General features: G+C 43.4%; 1 protein-coding gene across 1 annotated transcript in view; it reads right to left on the bottom strand.

Moving 5' to 3' along the window:
- WWC1 (WW and C2 domain containing 1) overlaps positions 1 to 19426 on the bottom strand; it is a gene marked incomplete at both ends in the record, with an annotated part of 66070 nt that overhangs the window by 27644 nt on the left and 19000 nt on the right. Inside the window, 3 exons of the mRNA XM_082291596.1 lie at positions 905 to 981; positions 2689 to 2892; positions 7764 to 7873. Of these exons, the coding sequence (XP_082147722.1) occupies positions 905 to 981; positions 2689 to 2892; positions 7764 to 7873 (391 nt within the window). The remainder of the gene's footprint in view (positions 1 to 904; positions 982 to 2688; positions 2893 to 7763; positions 7874 to 19426) is intronic.

Below are 19426 nucleotides of genomic sequence, written 5' to 3'. Positions count from 1 at the left end.
TCACATTTTTAAAATGATATTTTATATGAGTATTTAGGTGCAGCACTACCCATCCAATTCAAAACTTATTCAGTGTAGACAGTTCTCTAACCAAAGTTTCCAGGTAATCAGCTCATCTCAAGAGCAGCAAGCAGCCCTAACTGCCTCCTCATCAGGACTTTATCACTGCCTACGGCTTTATCCAGTAGCTGCTATTGCACCTCTTAACAAGAGGCTCAAGGGAAGTATCAGCCACATAAGTGGAAAAGTTGAGAAAAATTCAAAAAAGACAGCAATGAAACACATATCAACTTTACTCAGAAATGTTTAAAACCTTCCCTGTCATTACAAAAACTGCTAAGCATCAGGACAGGAGTCACGCTGCAGCAACTGAAGCCACCCTCCAAGCTCCCAAACTAAAGGGCCCCACTGCACGAGTAATACAGCAGGATGATAATACACACTGTAAATCCACTGACCCTACAGCTTGCTGTTTTATATTCCTCCACAGAGGCCACACTGACCTACTTTACTTTAGTCCTTTCTTCCTCCCAAAGTGAGCTCTGCGTGAGAGCACACCCTCCCCTGCTGACAGCCTGCACTAAGCCCGGCACACAACAGCTGCCAGTCCCTGGGGAGGACCCGCAGCTCTCCAGCACTTGGCAGAGCCAACACGTGGCTTCACATCCCACATCGGATCCTGCACTGCCAGCTGCCAAGCCAGGCTAAAGTCTAAGGTGAAAAACAAACCTGTTTCAAATTCCTAAGACTGCAATGTTAGAAAATTATGATAAATGACCTCCTAGATTAAAAATGGCAACATTAGCTCTTCCAACTGCTTTGGCATCCTTTCAGTATTTGCCATGAGGTCTGGAAATATCTGAACATTACTCATGGCAAGCAAAGGTCCATTCGTACTACTCACCCTGGATTTTGTAGTAGCAATCTCTGCTTTGAGGATCTCGGGGTCATACTTGGAACTCGACGATGAGCCAGAGAGCACTGGAACAAATACAGCAGCCAGTTTAGCAGCTCTGCCTTCCTCCCTATGCTTTTACCAGCCCCACCACAGACCGAGATCTCCCATCACTCCTGCACACCCAGATCTCCACACGTTGCTGGTGTAGGCCTGTTACCCAATTCCCACATCTCACTGCTCAAAGACAGGGAAAGGCAACAGTGCAGTCAAGTACTCCACAAAAAGTATAGACTGAAGGGGCCAAACCATGTCCTGCATCTCCAAAGTCAGGATTTGTTCCAAGTTAACACACTTAACTCAAGCTCCCAAACACGTTCACTCCATTCTATAGTGTGGCCTCCTGCATTTCCAAAGGCATTTAACAGAACTGAAGGGACAGGCATTGCATGAAGGTTTACTTAGTAATTGTTTTCAGACTTCCTCATTGAGCAAACAACCCACTGAATGTTTAAAAACAAAAAAAAGCAAAGAATGAGAAGAAACTGAAAAATGTGATGCAAGCTTTTCACAGCCTTGAGGACATGACCAGCCATACAATGTGCCACACCAGATTAAATCAATGTCCCATTAAGAGCAGAACTCTCTTCTCAGCAGCGGTTAAACCCCTTCTGCCTCAGAAGGTACAGAAGCTCCCCAATGTGCAATGTTGTTAGGGTAGCTGTAGGCAAGGGAGATATTTTGATCCTTGCAGCCATTAGTTTATGCCCTATAAAACATGGGAAAGCATTTCTAGTTATTTCTGTCTGGTTGTATTTTTCAGGACAGATCACATCTCGCCAATATAACTCATGTTCTCAGTGCACTGCTCTGGAACACCAGTACTTGGGTAGAGTACTCCTAAGAAAAGACCAAACCCAGTTCTTTAGACATGAGGGATGGGACCCTTGTCAAACAAGAATCCCTCAGCTGACAGAAAACTACTTAAAAATTTTTAACATCAGGCACAGGATTAGCTGGTGGAATTCTCCACCATCAGACATAACTCAAAAGAGTGAAGCAGGGGGAGGTCAGTCCACTGATGTGGCTGGCAAGAACACAGAAAATCTGCAATACTGAGGATTATAAAAAAATTCTGGAACACATGCAGGAAATAAATCCTGTACTGGACATTTTCCAGCTCCTAACTAGTACCCCTAAGGAGGAAATACAGCATTCTAAAAACATTTCTGCACCAAATCTTGAAGCAACATTGGTATTGATGCTTTCTGTGTGATGAAGAATATGGAGCACAAACTGCTGTTCTTCACACACAGAGAGGCAATCCACCAACGGTGACTTGGAACATGGCATAAAACAGACCCTCAGCTCCACCAGACCGTCACTCAACTACCTGGGATACAAAACTACAAAAGGGCCTGGGAATACTATCCAAGATGGACCTTCTTGCCTTGTTTCTGTACTTTAAATAGGGGAATCAAGGAAAATACCATATAACTTAACATTTTCACACAGAGCCAACCATCACATTTTTTAACATTTGTTGAAGCCCATGCAGAAAATCTGCACGTTGACTCCAGTGACTGAGCCACACACAGGAGTGCTTCATAACAATCAGCCTTTACCAAACAGGTGCTGGGCAGATACTGCTTTTGGGACAAACTGATCAAAAGTGGCCAGTGACATGGCACATCATCCTAACACTCCATCCAAAGACCAGCTTCATGCCTTTTACTGTCCTACTGGGTGCACAGCTGAGGAAGTCACTGGTTAAGAGTTCACTAACTACTCACAGCTGGTCTGAGAGCCCAGTTTGTGCTCCCAAACATCGTGCAGCTGCCGATACTCCTGCTGGGCCAGCTCAAGCCTCTGCTGCTTCACTTGATAGATCTCCTTCTGCGCAGCAATGGCCTCCTGGGCCAGGACAAGGTAATCCTTCAGCATGTGCTCCTGCTCCCGCCGCCATTGCACCCGAGGGTCTTCTATCTGAGTAGTTTCTTGGAGAGAAAAGAGAAGGTGGCAAGATCAACACAATGCAGGTTTGTTCTGCTGCTTGGAAAAGCTCCACCGTTTGTGACATTTTAAAATAGTCTCTTGCCCCATCCCTGTAATAAAAAAGTGGAATAAAGATATTTTCCTTTTTTCTAAGGAGGTGACTGTTGATCCACAATGAATTCCAATGAGTTCTGCCATGCTGAATAGAACAATTCACAACAAAACTCATACAACTCTCCAGCTCCTCTGCTGCTGAAGCCACCCTGGTTCTGGCTCTTAAAAACATCCACCCAAGAACATGCACACATAGGTCTAAGAAACTGACATTGACTGTTAGACTTATCTTTATTGCAACTGCTTTATAACATTACTAATAAAATAGCTCTACTATTTCACTGTTATAAAAACTTTCAGAAAATATCATTGCCACATGACTGCATTATACTGCACCTGACAACATGAAATCAATTACAACTCTGCCCATCCTCTTTGGCTGCCAAGAGGCTTTTATTGCAGAGGGGAAAGAAAACCTGCTCACTCGGATTCCAGAGATAAGTAAAAATAAAGTCTGATTAAATCACAAAATGTATTCATGAAAGCATCTTAAATGACATTATATGAACAGCATCTCCAAGTGGGAGTAAACATTTCCTTCAGGGAAAGCAGGCACAGCAGTAAATCACTGAACAATATGGGAGGTGGAGTTGAGGGTAACATAGGGAATGCGGCCATGGGCAGTTACAGCACTCCCATCTCCGTTACCCCAACACAACCAGTACATTGCTTTCCAGGCTTCTAATCGTGAAAAAGGCATAAGGTCACAGATATGCAGCTAGTCCTAATACTAATGAGGCAAATTTATTGCCAGTGTTTGTCTGTTCTGTGAAGAAGTGCCCAAAACATTTTTCATTTCTATTTCAAGGCTATTCCATGTTCTTGTTTGGAGCAGGTTCCAATATTTAGTCGACCAAGTGCTCTGAACTGTCTAAACCAACATGCTTGAATAAGGATGCCTAGTTACCACATAATGAATAATTAATAGGGAGGACTTGCTTGAAACTATCAGTGGGAATCTAATCTGCATATCTTAAGAGCCTCTTTAAATATTTAGTAAAAGCTGCCAGAGTGGAAGGTACGAGCAGCTCTTAAGTGAGTCAGGCGTAAGACCAACACTGCAGTACACAGGATGTGGGGAAGAGAAATTAGACAATATTCTTAGCAGCAGAACTAGAAATAAAGGGGTTTACCCAAGGGACGGACACTCAACCCTTTTCACAAGCTGTCTATGATCATGCTGAGGAGAAAATTAACTGGCTACTCCACCAATAAGTTGTTTTTAACAGTATCTCAAGACCCAAAAGAACACATGGCACTTCAAATTGCATGGCAAAACTTGGAGAAGCCACAAAATACAATCAAAAAACCCCAGTATAGTTTGTAGAAGTATTTCAACAAAGAGTCCTTTACAGGTCCTGCAAGCAGAAGCAACATTTCAGCTGATATTACATTGAAGCTAAGTCTGGACCTGAAAAACTGCCCCAAAATAACTTGAGGAAAAAGCAGCTGCTTGTGCCAGCTGTAAGTGCTGATGCCCTCATGGATAGCACTGTGGTCTGTCTTAGAGAGAACAAAAGAGAGATCAGGAGGACACAGGATCTGTAAGATTCTGAAATCTCCATGCTCCTGCCTCGATTCTTGTCCCCAAATCCTATTTTCCAGATAACCATTACCCACACCCAGATGAAATAACTGCCTTTACTCCACAGTTGAACCAGAAGGGGAAAGTCTGCTGTGAGTTACCCAGGAATGCCCCCACATTCCCAGACATGCAGCTTCCCTGGACACACCTGCACAGTCACCAGCAACTGTGCCTTAGGGCCCTCTAATGTCCAGGATAAAAAGTATGTTGGCAAAGTACCCATGGCTCTTGAAGTCTGATTCAGAATACTGGGTCATCAGTCTACCCCAACATAAGTCTTCAGGCCTGGTCATTTCCAGTTTTTCCTTAGACTAGCAGCACGTTCTTCCTGTAATCCCAAAAAGGGTGGTGGAAGCTGCTGCAGGAAAATTCCTCTATTATAAGCAATGAGGAGGAAGACTGCAAAAGCCTACAATCCTGAGCAGCTCTGTGGGGTGGTGAAGCACTGCCAGTGCTCCAAGCCCATATAGAATCTGACCCAGGGAATGCTCAGCAGACAGCTCACAGAGAGGATGGACAACACACTGAGGTATTGAAATGCTTTGTGCCCAGATTTATTCTAAATATTCATCTCAACCTTTTCAGTACTCACAGCACTAACTGTAACCCCTTGATTGCAGCTTTCAGCTTTGGTTTTCAAACATGTAAAACCAATCAATGAAAATGTTGGCCAAGGGCTCTCATTGAGCCCCAGCCACTGAGAAATACAAAATACATTCAGAAGTGAGATGAAAGAACGATAGAAACTCAGGCTATTACATCATTTGTTGTCTTGTGAATTCTTAATTTAATGTTGAGCTTGTCATAAATAAATCTGGTTGTTTGATGTTGGAGGAATGTAGTCTTACAGTGCTTGCATCAGCATCATTTCTTTGTGCAAATCACATTCCAAAGTTCTCCCAGAGAGACACACTCAAGGCTATATGCATTAATGCTGTATTAGGAATATTCTGGGTACTCAATTCCATTTAATTGTATTTTCTCTCAGAGAGGTGGTTACAATTGTTCTCCATCTCACTTCTTGTAATGGCTTCTGGCTTTAGATTTAATTTAAGTCTGTCCTTGGGCTTGTTTCTGAGAACTAGTCTCAAATACTTGTGCAGTACGAGCAAGACCCAACATGGCTCCATCCCCTTCCCACCCTCGGCAATTCCTTCCTGCCAGGGAATCTGTGAGAGACCTTGGAGAGGAAGAAGGTTTTGGACACACTCCAGAGGATACTTCAACATAAACCACAAAGATGAGCAGCCTGATTAGACTAAGGTAAATGGATATATTCTGCTCTATCATGATTTGGATTAGAGCTGGCATAAGAAATATGTCTTGAGTTTGTTTCTCTTTTTTTTAACCTTTTAGCTGAAATTCTCATTTAAATATTGCAGCCTCTGACATCCCATAGAAGTGGAACTTTTAAAAATGAAAAGTTATTAAGCAGGTGTCAGCACAGTTTGAAGGCTTCTCTGCATGCCCCTGAATCCTGTGGTGCCTGTGAGTGGCACAGACCAGGGCAACTGCCCCAGATCTGCAACAGACCTTTGCATACTCACCCTGAGCCAACTCAAATGTATAAATAAGACCATGTTTGGTTTGTCCCAACTACATTCAATCATTTAGGTTGGAAAAGACCTTTTGGATCAGGGAGTCCAACCACAAACTTAACAATGCTGGAGTTTCTGCTAACTGAACCAGGGGTCCAACAGGTTTCCATGTCCCACAGCTTCAGGTCAAGGCTATTTTCCCATTCTTAGACTGTGAAACAGACACCAGACACGGTCTTACAGACCTGTAGGAGATCCAAATTTGTGCCTTGCAACATAGCACCTTCTAAAGCAAAGTTTCTCCACTCCTCTCCCCTGCAGATCTCCTTTGTGTGATTCTGTAGACTCGCCTACCCTTTCCCACTTTCCTATAAAAAGAAAAATCAGTGTCCCCTACCTCACAGAAAAATATTTAGGATGGAGCCATGTAAAGATATGTAAATCCAGTGACTTTAGGATGACATTGAGTTCTAAATAAAAATATTTGTGTCACCATTAAATCTGGAAACTTCTGCTCCTTGTATTGCAGAGGTCAGTAGTTAGTGCTTTTTGGGAATAGGCTTTTTTCATTCTGCATTTTTAATACCCAAGAGAAGTTGCTAAAGCCTGAAAGGTGCAGTCTCAGGTCAGGTGAAGTTGTGGCAGTTTTGAAAAAGGGGAGGGTGTGAAGATGAAGATACCCAAGGGGAAAAAAAAATTCACCAAGGAAAGAAATGCACCAGACTTCCATACTTTTATTTTTTTTAAATCCTGTAATTTTCTAAAAGAAAAAAAAAAAAAGGTTTAAGTTCTCAGTTGAAGTCCTAGAAGTGGATTTTAAAAAACCCACAACTTCAAGGCACTTTTGTCTTTTAAAAGTTTCTCTCTTAGCACAAGTTGCAAGCTCCCCTAAAAGTGCCTGGACATGGTTCTGCTGTAAACTTCTGGGCTGCAGCTGGAGCAATTCTGTAAAGAGAATCAAAGTCACTGATTTATTTTGCTTATTACTTTTTCAGGGGATTTGTTCTAGCATAACCCATTACAGTTATTCTAGCAATGTCTGTAATGATATATCAAATGCTGTATTTTCTTATAATTCAAATGAGCTTATAAAGTTAACTCTTCTGGTCTATCGAGCAATCTAGCAAAGGGTGTAAGCAGTGGCTTAGCTTGAGGATAAAGACACCACAAACTTGAACCCTGGACAGGATATCCCAAGCTTACTTGAGGGTTTTGTCTCCAGCAAAGGCAGTGTGAGCTCCTGCAGCCAAGGGAGCTACCCCTGCCAGGGGAATGAACACAAGACCTTTGCACTGTTTCTGATGGTCTTGCCACAGGGACAAATTCCAGGCTAAGAACAAACTCCAGATCACTGCTACCCAGTTGGACTCCTCAGCAGAACCAAATCTTACAGAGGTGTGTCCATAGTATTGGCTTGAACATGGCTGCCAATTTGAAGGCTGCAACCCAAAAGGTCTCAAATTCCTGTTTAGAGAGGGAAGTACTTTGTATGATGGAGAAGGACAGGATTTGATTTCACAAGCTGCAGATCTCAGCTACTCTAAAACATGCTATTAGTAACTTTGTGGTTTTGTGTTCAGTATATTTTAATACAGGCACAAATCACTCTGCAAAAACACAGTGGCTTGTCACTTACTGGTATTGTGGTCTATGTAATAGACTCCGACCTGAGGGTCATAAGCTTCTTCCCATCCTAAGGGCAACTCATCACTGATGCAGTCAGCAAAGGTCAGTGGTTTAGTATACCTGAAATGCAAAATAACATTTAGCACAAATAAAAGAAAACTCTCATATGTCTGTTCCAAACAACTGGCCAGAAAACAAATGCCACAATGGCTTCAGTATCAAAAACAAAGAGAGTTGAAAACTACTTTAAAGCTTTTGTTTTAATCAAATAATATACCACCACCTCTTCCCTTTCTCCAACTGAAGTTAGAGCAAGATGAATTCATTCTGACAGAGCTCCAGAGCCTTGCCCAGCTCAGCCAGTACTTGCTCGACAAAGGAACATTAAGAACTTTGCCAGAAACAATCCCTGTCTCTCAAGTGAAAGAACAAGACTGTTTGCAGGCAAATCCAGTACCAAAAATATGTAGACAGGAAGGAGCAAGATGAGAAATGCAATTTGCATAGCATGAATAAGTAAGACAGAACAATCAATAGCAAGTGCTGAGGACTGTGGGACCACTTGTCATGCAACGTCTCTCATTTGCATTGCAATATGCTGTGTTTCATTAATGACAAACGAGATTAGTTTCTCAGTATCATGAAAACGTGTAACCCACTCCGTCCAAACAAGGAAGTATTTCCACAGCACTGCTCTGGTGAGTTTTTCTATTACAGATCACATCCAGCAACACTCTGAAGGCTTGTATGGCTAAACACAAAGCTTAGAGTACCCACTCCTTGAGTGACCCCACAGATTTTAATCACCGAAACCACGTCCCTTTCCTCCCTTTGATTAGGAGTTAATGAGGTTCAGCTTGCACCAACAAAACTACAAACCAAACAGCACTGCAGGGAGGCACAAGCCAGGAGGAATTAATCTTGCAGGTGCCTTACATCCCCAGCTGCCAAAAGCACAATATGCCAGAGGCCCATCGATCCATCACACAACCCCAGTGCTCTGCATGGTGTCTGTGGAAGGAGGGCCGTGACTTCATGTTGGGGGCTGAGTCTGACTTCCCAGAGAAGCCCTTGTGGCAGAAAGCACAGGACACACTGTACAACACCACAGGCCCTCTAGGCAGGCACACACTGAGAGCAAAGGGGTGAACAAGCACACACAGAGCTGCACCCAACTCTGCCACACGCAAGCAGCACGTCACAGGGAGGCAAAGGGGGACACAGAGCAGGTCTGCAACCCACTGCAAGAGACTGAACAGGTTTCCAGCAAGTCTTCCCCATCCAAAGGTAATTGAGGAGGGCTGGCAGACAAAGAGTTTTACTAAGTTCTGAGCAGACGTCATCTGGAGGTACTGAGCAACCAGCTGGTACTCCCATACTAACACCTTACAGTCACTCATTGTTAAGAGGAATTTTAGGAAAAAAGTCTCCAACCAGAAGGGGTTCAGCATAAAATCAACATTTAACAGCTAATGTAATTCCCCCCTAAATATGACCCATAAGTTTGGTATGCAGTAAGAATGGGGTGGGAACATTTTTGTAAAAGCCATGTAAGCCACTAACACCTCTAATTTACCTGCTGTTGCATTTGCCTTTCAACACACTGCCTTTGCCATACAAAGCAGTGTTTCAACCACTATTTTCTCAGAAAATTTCAATTTAATTTAAAGCTCTGCAGTGCAAAAGAACTCGGAGCTTCACAAAATACAATTGTGAAACTTTTTCAATGAAGTTTCACTGAAGGGGTTTATTTTTACAGTTCTTAATCTAGACTGTGTACCAAAAGCGTGTTTGTATAGAAAATAGATTATCTGAAAATAAAATAGAATCTTAATGCTTGTGATTGCTATCCCTTATCCCATGCTCTTCCCTGTGGATCAAGCTGTTTCCCCAGCCTGAGTACCCAATATGTGCTGCTCTGAGTTGATCAAATCAGAGATGCACAAGGGTAAAAATGCAGAGCAAGGTCAGATAGAAGCCACTCTTTGGAGATAACAGAGATGAAAGCACCGTAGCAAATGTGTCAGCAAATGTTAAGTTAAACACCAGGGTTAACACTTTCACCCTCTCTGAAAATGGCATCTGCTTTTATTTTATGATAGCAGTTCATGTGGAAGCAGGACAGGTAGGGAAGGGGGAGGGCACAGTGCTAAATGCTGAACTAGGTGGACCTGCTCCCATCCCCAAGAGGGGCACAGTCATGCTGGGATCATAGAACCATGAAATACACTGAAGGGACTCACAGGGATCATCCTGTCCAGCTCCTGGCCCTGCACACACACCCCAACAATCCCACCCTGTGCATCCCCAAGAGCGTTGTCCAAGAGCTCCTGGAGCTCTGGCAGCCTTGGGGCCATGACCATTCCCTGGGGAGCCTGGGCAGTGTCCCACTACCCTCTGGCTGAGAAAACTTTTCCCCTATATCCAACCTAAACCTCCCCAGCTCAGCCTCATGCTGCTTCCGTGAGTCCTGCCACTGGTCATGGGAGTGAAGACATCGGTACCTGCCCCTCTGCTTCCCTCACGAGGAAGTTGCAGACCACAATGAGGTCTCTCCTCAGTCTCCTCCTCTCCAGGCTGAGCAAACCAAGTGCCCTCAGCTACTCCTCACACAGCTTCCCCTCCCAGACCCTCCACCATTCTTGTGGCCCTCCTTTGGACACTCTCTAATGGTTTAATGTCTTTGTTAATATTGTGGTGCCCACAGCTGCCCTCAGGAATCAAGGTGGGGCTGCTAGGCCACAGGAAAGCCAAGGGGTATTTTCCAGTGCATCATTTGGCTAGTAACACCCTAAATATTGCTGTGAATTGGTGGCGTGATTGCTGTTCTGCCACTTCTGTAGAGAGCTTTGTAAGAAGAGGTGCAATTCCATCCTGGGTCTGCAGTCCCCAGCACTGCACACCAGCTTCCCTTCAGCCCCACAGAGCGATTAACCAGCAGCCATGCACCTCCCACGTCCCAGCTACAGTGCTCAACATTTTTGGTGAGTGATCCGAGCAAGAATCCCTCAACATGGAGCAGTAATTAAACCCACACTTAAAGCACATTACATGAGGGTGTGTGGCAGACATAAAACATACCTCAGTAAATTAGATTGAATTACACACTGAGTGGAGTTTCTTGCAGAATTCTGCTCAAGAATCACACCTAACATTAATATTAAATGCTTTCTTGGTAAAAAACAAAAACCAGTGTGGAGCTGCACTACCAGCCCTAGGTCTTGGGAATACTTTCATCAGGGAATGGCACTGTAGTGCCAACTTCAGTGCTCCAAAGTGCAACACCAAACTTATAAAGCTTCTGTTCAGCTTTTGTCCAACTCTATTTTGTTAGAAGCAGCTGAATTCCTTATAAAAGTGCTCAGAAACTGTCAGATTCAATAGGAAGCCAGGACCAAGCAACTGAAGGATGCTTATTCCTATTTTCCATATGAAATGCAATGCATGAACTACATCCAGCCAGTTCTTTCAGTTAGAGTTTTGGGAAAAGGAAAAAAAGCAAGGCAGGATCAGCCTGCTATAGCAATGACACAAGCCAACTGGAGACTTGCCAGTTACTAGGGCTCAGAAACAGACAATTATTTCACTTTTGAGTCTCATATTTTCAGCATATCTCACAAGGAGCACCCATCACCAAGCACAGACTAGTGCCCTCCTCCATGGCTGCCCACAAGCTTCCAACTATCCCATTTGTACAGAGGAGTAATCTGTCATTCAACTGGCAAACAGAAGAATAATTAGTTTTCTGACTAAGAGTGTAATTCCATTTGTTATAGACAAAATAGTTATTTCCCCAAGTAACTGCAGCTTCATAACCATATTACTTGCCTTTTTAAGCTCCTTTCCCTAGTTGTTTCGGGGAAAACTGGCACAAATCAAAGTAGCAATGGTACAATTAGATGAAAGACATGTAATATGTTGTGAAGCAAGCCTTTGAATACAGCATAGAAAGAAAAAAGAGATTATTTCCTTGTTTTAAGATATGATTTTAGGGGTTGTTACGAAGACTAAAATAAACCAATTTTCCAGAAGGGGTCCAAAAATGCAGTGTCTCCCTGAGCATACTCACAATGACGGATTAAAGAGCAAAAGGAGAAGCTTCTTTCTCACAGCAGGACATGATTTAGTTAGTGCATTACTGCTGCATAAAACAGGACTGTACCTCTGCATGTGGGAAGTTAAAGCTAGGACACATCTGCAGGACTGTTCCTTTGAAACGTCTCCTTTACAATTCACAAAGCTTCCTAGCTGCCTTGAAAAAATCTCATCAACTCAGTCAAACCACATTACCACATAACAGGTCCTCCCTGTAGCTGGACTCAAAGCAGCAATGCACAAAAATGGACCCCTTTCACCACTGTGTTCATAACTAAGGAAGGAAGCCTGCAAAATGGTTTGTGCATTCCTTGCCCTCCTTCCTCAGGGAAACCTTGAGATTCACTCACCCAGTTTTCACAGGAAAGCAATGCACCCAAAAATTCAGAAAATCCTGACTATGACTTCTGATCTCCAGTCACAAAGAGGGAATCAAGGGGGCAAACTTAAGGTCTGTACACACAGCACTTTTTATGAAACCCAAACTGGCCTAGTTAAAAGAGATGACACTTTGGGACAAGAGTTTGTTTGCATCTTCCAGCCATGTTCGCTTTGCTTTGACACCTATCAGACATCAGTTAGACCTGAACTACTCCTTAAGTGCTTCATCTGCTTCTAAGACAGAGGCTGAGCTTAGTGCAGGACCTCTACAAGAGAAACTAGCCTGAACTAGAGAAGATACTTTTAAATCACAGCCTAACTCTGGCCTTCTAGCTCACCCAAAAGTCACCCCTATGTTCACCTCATAGGAACTCACCCATATACCACATTCATCACACCTGTGACTGCCATTCCCCCATAGGTATGTTTTAATTGGGGTCATTATTAGGAATATTTAGTATTTTGAAAAAGACGTATCAACCTACATTTATCCACTTCCATCATATTTTCTTAGCTTCCAGTATGCAATTTTTAAATTTCATTTCATTCAAGAAATTCAAATTTACTTGAACAAGTGCAGCTGCTCACAAGGACACCTGGAAAACAGGTATCCACAGCAACCACCACACACAGCAGGTGAAGGTCACTGTTTCAGAAACTAATCCTGGTAACAGAGGTAAAAGAGAACAGCATCACCCAACTTCCTAATCTGAGGAGCATCTGACAGTCGTCAGGCAGAGGCAGGACAAGGGTAAAGCCACTGCTCACCCACCAGCTGTGGTGAACATTCCAAGACACTTCCATCTTTGCAAAATGTTTGCCCACAGTAGCTCAACTATTTGTACAGCAAATGATGTCCAAATCCCACTCCCACAGCAGGAAATAGAAAGTCATATTATATTAAAATGAGAAGGGTTTCTGTATTTCTTATTTTTGATCACCTCCAGTTTCTATCACAGATAAAACTGAAAGCCAACGTTATCATGTGCAAACAGTATTAAATGGAAGCTTGCTCATCTTAGATTCAGAAAGCCTTTCTATATTCTTTAACTCCACTGTTGTCAATCAAAAACCTCATTACCCAGGAAACCGAAGGCAAATAATCCTTGTATAACCGGTTTTTGATTGACAGAAGGTTTGTTAAACATGGCTGTACAGAGGTTCCTGGCGGGAGCTGGAGATGGGCGACCTGTGCCACTTACAAATCTGGAGTTAATACCACAATGGTAACAGAAATCAATTCTGAACTTCCTAAACCAAGAAATGTTATTTTTGTAATTACTGCATTTCAGTATCAACCTACCAGGTACCCTATGGGGGCCTACAGCAGTAAACCAGGCCCACGAGCAGCTCCTGGTGAGGCTCACAGCCATGAGGACATAAGTGCACATAGGTAGATGTGCACTCAGCAAACACTGTGCTTGGGTCACGGAGATGAAAAGGTTTATAAACCAACAGTGCAGTGCCAAGCTTCTACACCATGCATAAAACCACCTAATCCCTGTGTTTGCAGGGCTCCTCAGACCCTGGAACAAAGTAAAGCCATTTAAATAGGGGAGCCTTGTTTTAATCAGTTCAGCACAGATCACATGGCCTCCTATGAAATCCTTCATGACCCTCTATGGGCGAGAGCACAGACCAGGGGATTTCCCAGTTTGCTGTACCTACAGCAGCAGCTCACCGCACAAGGAGCAAAGGCAGCACCTGGATCGCTCAGGACCATCATGTCAGCTCCTCTTACAGCTACAGCATGAGCCACCAAACCCTGACAAACACCCTATCAGCCCTGCTGAGCTCTCCCCTTCCCTCCTGCACTCACAGGTACACATTTAGTGTGTGGGGCACACAGGCCTCATGGGCAAGAAGTCAAGCCAGATGACATAATTATGAGTTGTGGCAGATGCTTCCACTCATACCATTTCTCTTACAAAACCAAATAGTTTTTCAACCCAGCATTTTGCAGGAGAACCTTGGAGTCAGATTTTATTTTCAATGGCTTCTATGTTTCAATTTTATTTTTTCTTTACACAGCATTTCTTCATTTCTTGTTTGAATAAAACTCAGTGCTCATTATGTATCAGGATGTGCTGCACAGACCAGGATAGGAAATGAGCTAAAGGTACCTCAGGTCCAGCTGTGACACTGGGGTAGCTGTACATAAGGAGTTTTGAGGAACTCCAACTTCCAGCAGAGCTGCTACTGGAACTCAGAAGACTGCTGCAAGAATCCCTGCCAGGAGGCTCCACATGATGACATACAAGCTTCTTTGTTTTTAATGAGGTCATCCCATTCTCAAGACAGACGATGATTATTTTTAAACTTTAGCACAGAAAAACCTATCACTTTGCTGTAGTCCTAGAAAATTTGTCTGCAATCTCCTCCTCACAAAGCTTTTAAAAATAGACTCCTACACATTTATTACTCAACTTGGTGATCCAGCCCTCAAACACACCGGGGCTATTCATCACTATAGTAACTATTTTCCCTGGGAGCATCTTCTCTCGCTGCAGGGAGGATTGCCTTTGGAGGCTGGGGGTGTGGCCATGAAGAGGCCCTGTTTTATGATCTTGCTGGCAAAGCTTTTCTCCCCCCATCTCCACACACCTGTGCATGACGAAATGCTCCCTTGGATTCCCACCCCAATGGCAGTTTAGGCAAGAGGCAATGGGAACAGCTCACCCCTAACAGCCAGGATCCTCAGCAGTGCCACAGCAAGCAGCTCCAGGCCAAGTGACACCTCAGTTGCACCAAAACCTCACCAACTGCAGGGGAGTTGGAGGGGGAGACCTCTACACCCAGAGGAGCAGAAAAGCCCAATTCAGGACCACCATTAGCAGAGGGGAACCATGAACAGGAACGTGCTTGCCAGGTAACAAGGAGAAGCTTCTAAGAAGTGATCACAAATTTCAAAAGTATACTCCAAGGAGTCTAATGAGCAATCAAATATGACATTTCAAAGTTTTGGAAGGCAGACATTATGCCAAGACCCACACAAAGGCCCAGTCACCTTGAACTTATAGTTGCCTCAAACACAAGTCATTTCAGTGACTGCCAGTGTGTGGTCCTGGTCTTGCTGTGAATAAAGGGTAACAGGGAACGGAATTACACTCTTACGGTAAAATGGGGTCAAGTCTGAGAAAAACAGCATATTTGAGGCAGTTAAGTATAAACCAAACAAATTTGCTTAAACTTCAACATAAATATTACCAAGAGAAATGGCTTAAAATAAACAACACATCTACTCAAACTGCAGAGCTGTTTGCTTTTCAGAAGTGGTTGCCTTCGTTGCCGTGGTTATTGAGCATCTTCTCAGCCTCCCAAAGAGCTCTTTCATCTTGTATTTCCTCCTGACCCCTGATGCTTCATGCATTCGGCCACCTCTAGGATAAGCAAGTACAACATCTATCTTCAGAGCTCATTTTCCAAGCTATCATAATTTTAAACATTTTTATTGACACTCAAGAACTCAATGATGTTCTTTGGCCAGGCCATGAGGGTAACCTCTGTACCTCATTAAGGTGATCTTGAGCTGTGTGTAATTTGCCAATTAGACCCTCTACTGCTTTCACATGAGCAGGTAACACCCAAATTCTTCTTTTATATTGAAATTAGTCACATACTGCCCAAGTAGATTCTCCACAAAAGAAATCAGGAGACACCAAAGACACCTGAAAGTCAGGCACCAGTCTGTATTTCAGGTATTCTGAACACAAATGCATTTATACCTTTAATAGCAATACATTTCTATTAGTCAAATAGATTCACAGAAGCATTAAGCTATATAATACACACAGTTTATGACCCCATCAGGCACAAAAAGTATGCCTAAAACACCAGTACAGTCAGCTGCTTGTTTGTTCTATCCACATCTGAAAAGGCTTGCACATTTACAAGCTCTATTTTGCACACACTGACAGTCTGTTTGCCTGTGTATTTCTTTTCAGTACAGATCATTTACCTCTGGAAGCAAAGAACAACTAAGTTATTTGCAAGGAGAAGGCTATCAAAAACCACTCGAAGATTTTAGATCATTCCCAGTGATTAACAAACCGGTTCTGCAAGCAGGAGGTCAGTCATACCTTCTTAATCACTCAAATGCAAAAATTCCTGGGATAGTTCAAGGTTAAAAAGTCAGGAAATGGGAGATGAGGCTTCTCACAACATTAACTTGCCTGCCAGCCTCTATATCCTGCATGCTTTCCTGAAGCAATTAAGCATAAAATATATAAAAGAGTGAGGTACAACTTGATGAGAACAGTACAACACTACTGAATAAAAAACATGCAAGAGTTGGAATTTAACCATGCAAATAATTCAAACATCTTTAATTTTAAGTAGCTGAAATTGGTTTTTAAGTTTGCTTTCAGATCTTCTAGGATGAGAAGCAGCCTTGTCACCTGCACAGCCTGAGCAGACTAACTAAAAATAAGTCAGCTTGCTCTTCACTTGGAAGCTCAACTGTTCTTGAATAAGGGGACTGGTCACTTCAGAGTATGGGGTAAATTGCCTACCAAGCATCCAGAGCAGTCAGACTAGTTCCTTGACATATTTGGGAGATTATGAACGGGAAGGCTCATCTCTGCTCTCACAGCCTGCATTCCTGCTTCCCTGAAAGGCTGCCTAGTGTGGGTGGCAGCAGTTTATATTGGCAAGATGCCTCGAGATAAGGAGGTGTATAGGACAAACTCCCCCCACAGTACAGCTCCTAGAGCAGGGAACCAATAGCTACTGTCAGAAAAAGATAAATATTTGAGATCTCAGCAAGGAGGTAAGTATGGAATGATTGCCCTACCTCAGCATGCAGGAACACGTGCAGTGCAGTGAGCACTGGGCTGACCATAGGGACAGGGATGATGGGGAACAGATTGGGGATTCACTCCACAACTGGGCTTCATCAGACACTGAATTTACACTTCATGTACAGTGATTACAAACTGAATTCTTTCAGAAGAAAAGCATGCTGCTGTACTTCCCACCAGTGTGTTCTATCCGTGAACAGCAAATGCCTCCTGCAACACTGTCAGCTCCTTTGCCCTTTATTCACATGACATTTGAAGTGACAATAGACAACCCTAGGATGGCATCACTAGACTCATCTAATCTCCCCAGTGCAGAAAACAAGCACTGCTGGTATGGAAGCCTATTTGGAAAAGACAAGTGAAGCACAGGAGTTTGTTTTACATGCACATGGTTTGCATGCTGCTCCCTGGTTCACCTCCTGCTAGCACTGGGCTAATTGCACATCCATACAGCAGCTTTGGCAGGGCTGCCTGCTTGCTCTTTCTGCATTATAAACGTTCTGAGTTATACAGCTATTTGATGGTCCCAACCCCAAACAGGCTCTCTGGTCTGCACCCTTGCAGAACACAGTCTAGGCAAGCAGCAGGGCATCACCAGAGCATCTTCTGCTCCTTGCCCTAAGTCAGATCAGCTGTAGCCACTCAGCTCTTATGCAATGCCTAGTTCAGAAAACATCACTGGATGGCTCTGATCTGACATCAGCCTACCACTTCAGAAATCATGGCCAGATAGAGCAGAATCCTGCTGCACAGAGGAAACTACCAAGTCACATGAACCATCCCCAAGGGGTCTCAGGGCACTCACAGGGCCCCTGCAATGCCACTGGAAACTCAGCAGTACCAGGTATGAACAGGAGTATTTCTGGCTGCCTGCAAGAATCAGAGGAGATGCCTGGTCAAGATGGTATCAGAGCAGTGGAGAACACAAAAGAACAAAAATCCTTCTGCTTGAAAAGCAACTGTGAATTCAAGATACAGAATACTTACCTAAGCACAGCCCTGCAGACTGCAATCCATGCCATTCCTGCAAGAGGGGCAAACCAAAATTATTTCAACAGACTCAGCCTTGTGAGCTAGCACCGAGGAGAGCCTTTGGAAAAGAAAGTATGGCAACTCACTTCTGATCCAAAGAGAAAGCCCAGGTTGCACAGCCCTCAGCTCATGAATGCAGCACTGCTGAAGCACAGAAGCACCTGGAATTCACAATATGAGCTTTACGACCTGCTACTGCTGCTGTAAGTGTTGAGGCAATGTGTTCTCAGACCCTGAAAAGCCATACTGTATAAAAATGAACAGAAATGTCAGAACAAGAACAGATGTCCAGAACAACCTTGTGAGAACAAAGCTTTAGGAGATGTAGGGTTAGAAGGTAAGAGTATAAAATTAATAGGTTTAGTATCTTTTTCATCCAAAGTAACAAAGCCTTGATTTACCATGTAGTTAAGCCACAAAAAAAAAAAAATCATGCCAAACTGTACTCATAGGAGAACTGTGCAAAGCACTAAACATAGCTCAGTACTTCACACATTGCAAGGAAGTCGATACAAATCAACAACTATTGAAGGCTGCTCATGCATCTGAGGACAGCAAAAGTGAGATTTGCATCACCAAATGAGTTTGATTGATTTACTCTTACAAACATTGTTCATTTTTAATGAGCACTATGAACATACTTTGCCAACAGATCAAACTTGTGTTAACATGGAAGTTATAATGCCACTTGCTCTCTTGCATTCCCTTTTCCCACCTATCTTGGGTAGTTTAAAGCCCACTTAACAGTCCTTCTGCCAGCTCAGAAATGGCACAAGCTAGCTGAGGACTTGGTTTTTTAGTTATTCCTCAGCTCAAAACAGACAGCCTTTCTTTCCAGTAAGCAAAGACTCAGCATACATATCACTTCATCACTGCTGCTCACACTTCATGCTCCAGATATGTGTCAGAGACACACCTTACATAGTCTCATTAGTAATATTTAGCTACTATTTTACTTTAGTTTATGACCAAGAGCACAGGATGCTCCTTCCTTCCAAAGGAACAATCCTCCTCTTTCCAGTGTAACCCTGCTGAAGGTGGCTAAACCCACAGATTGTTTGTGTCTTTTTCCTATCTCTGTACTCCCCTCCTTCCATACATATGTAGTAGCTACGTGCCTCAGTCAAGCTCCTGGCTTGTCTGACAGCAGAGACACCAGCTTCACTACCACCATCCTAACTGCTCCCCATTGAAAAGTGAAGGAGATGAATCCCAACAAACAGGTTGCATTTCATCCCAGCTTTACAAGCCAGATAACCCCAAAGAAAAAGGCCAGAGATACCAGATTTGTCTTAATCAAGTATGGTGGCAAACAAAAGCTGAAGCCACGGCACGAAGCTCAGAGCAATGAAGAAGCTGGCCAGCA

Source organism: Coloeus monedula (assembly GCF_965178545.1).
Source record: "Coloeus monedula genome assembly, chromosome: 15".
Lineage (NCBI taxonomy): Eukaryota > Metazoa > Chordata > Aves > Passeriformes > Corvidae > Coloeus > Coloeus monedula.
The sequence above is the reverse complement of the archived record's forward strand: the minus strand, read 5'-3'. Positions and strand labels throughout refer to the sequence as shown.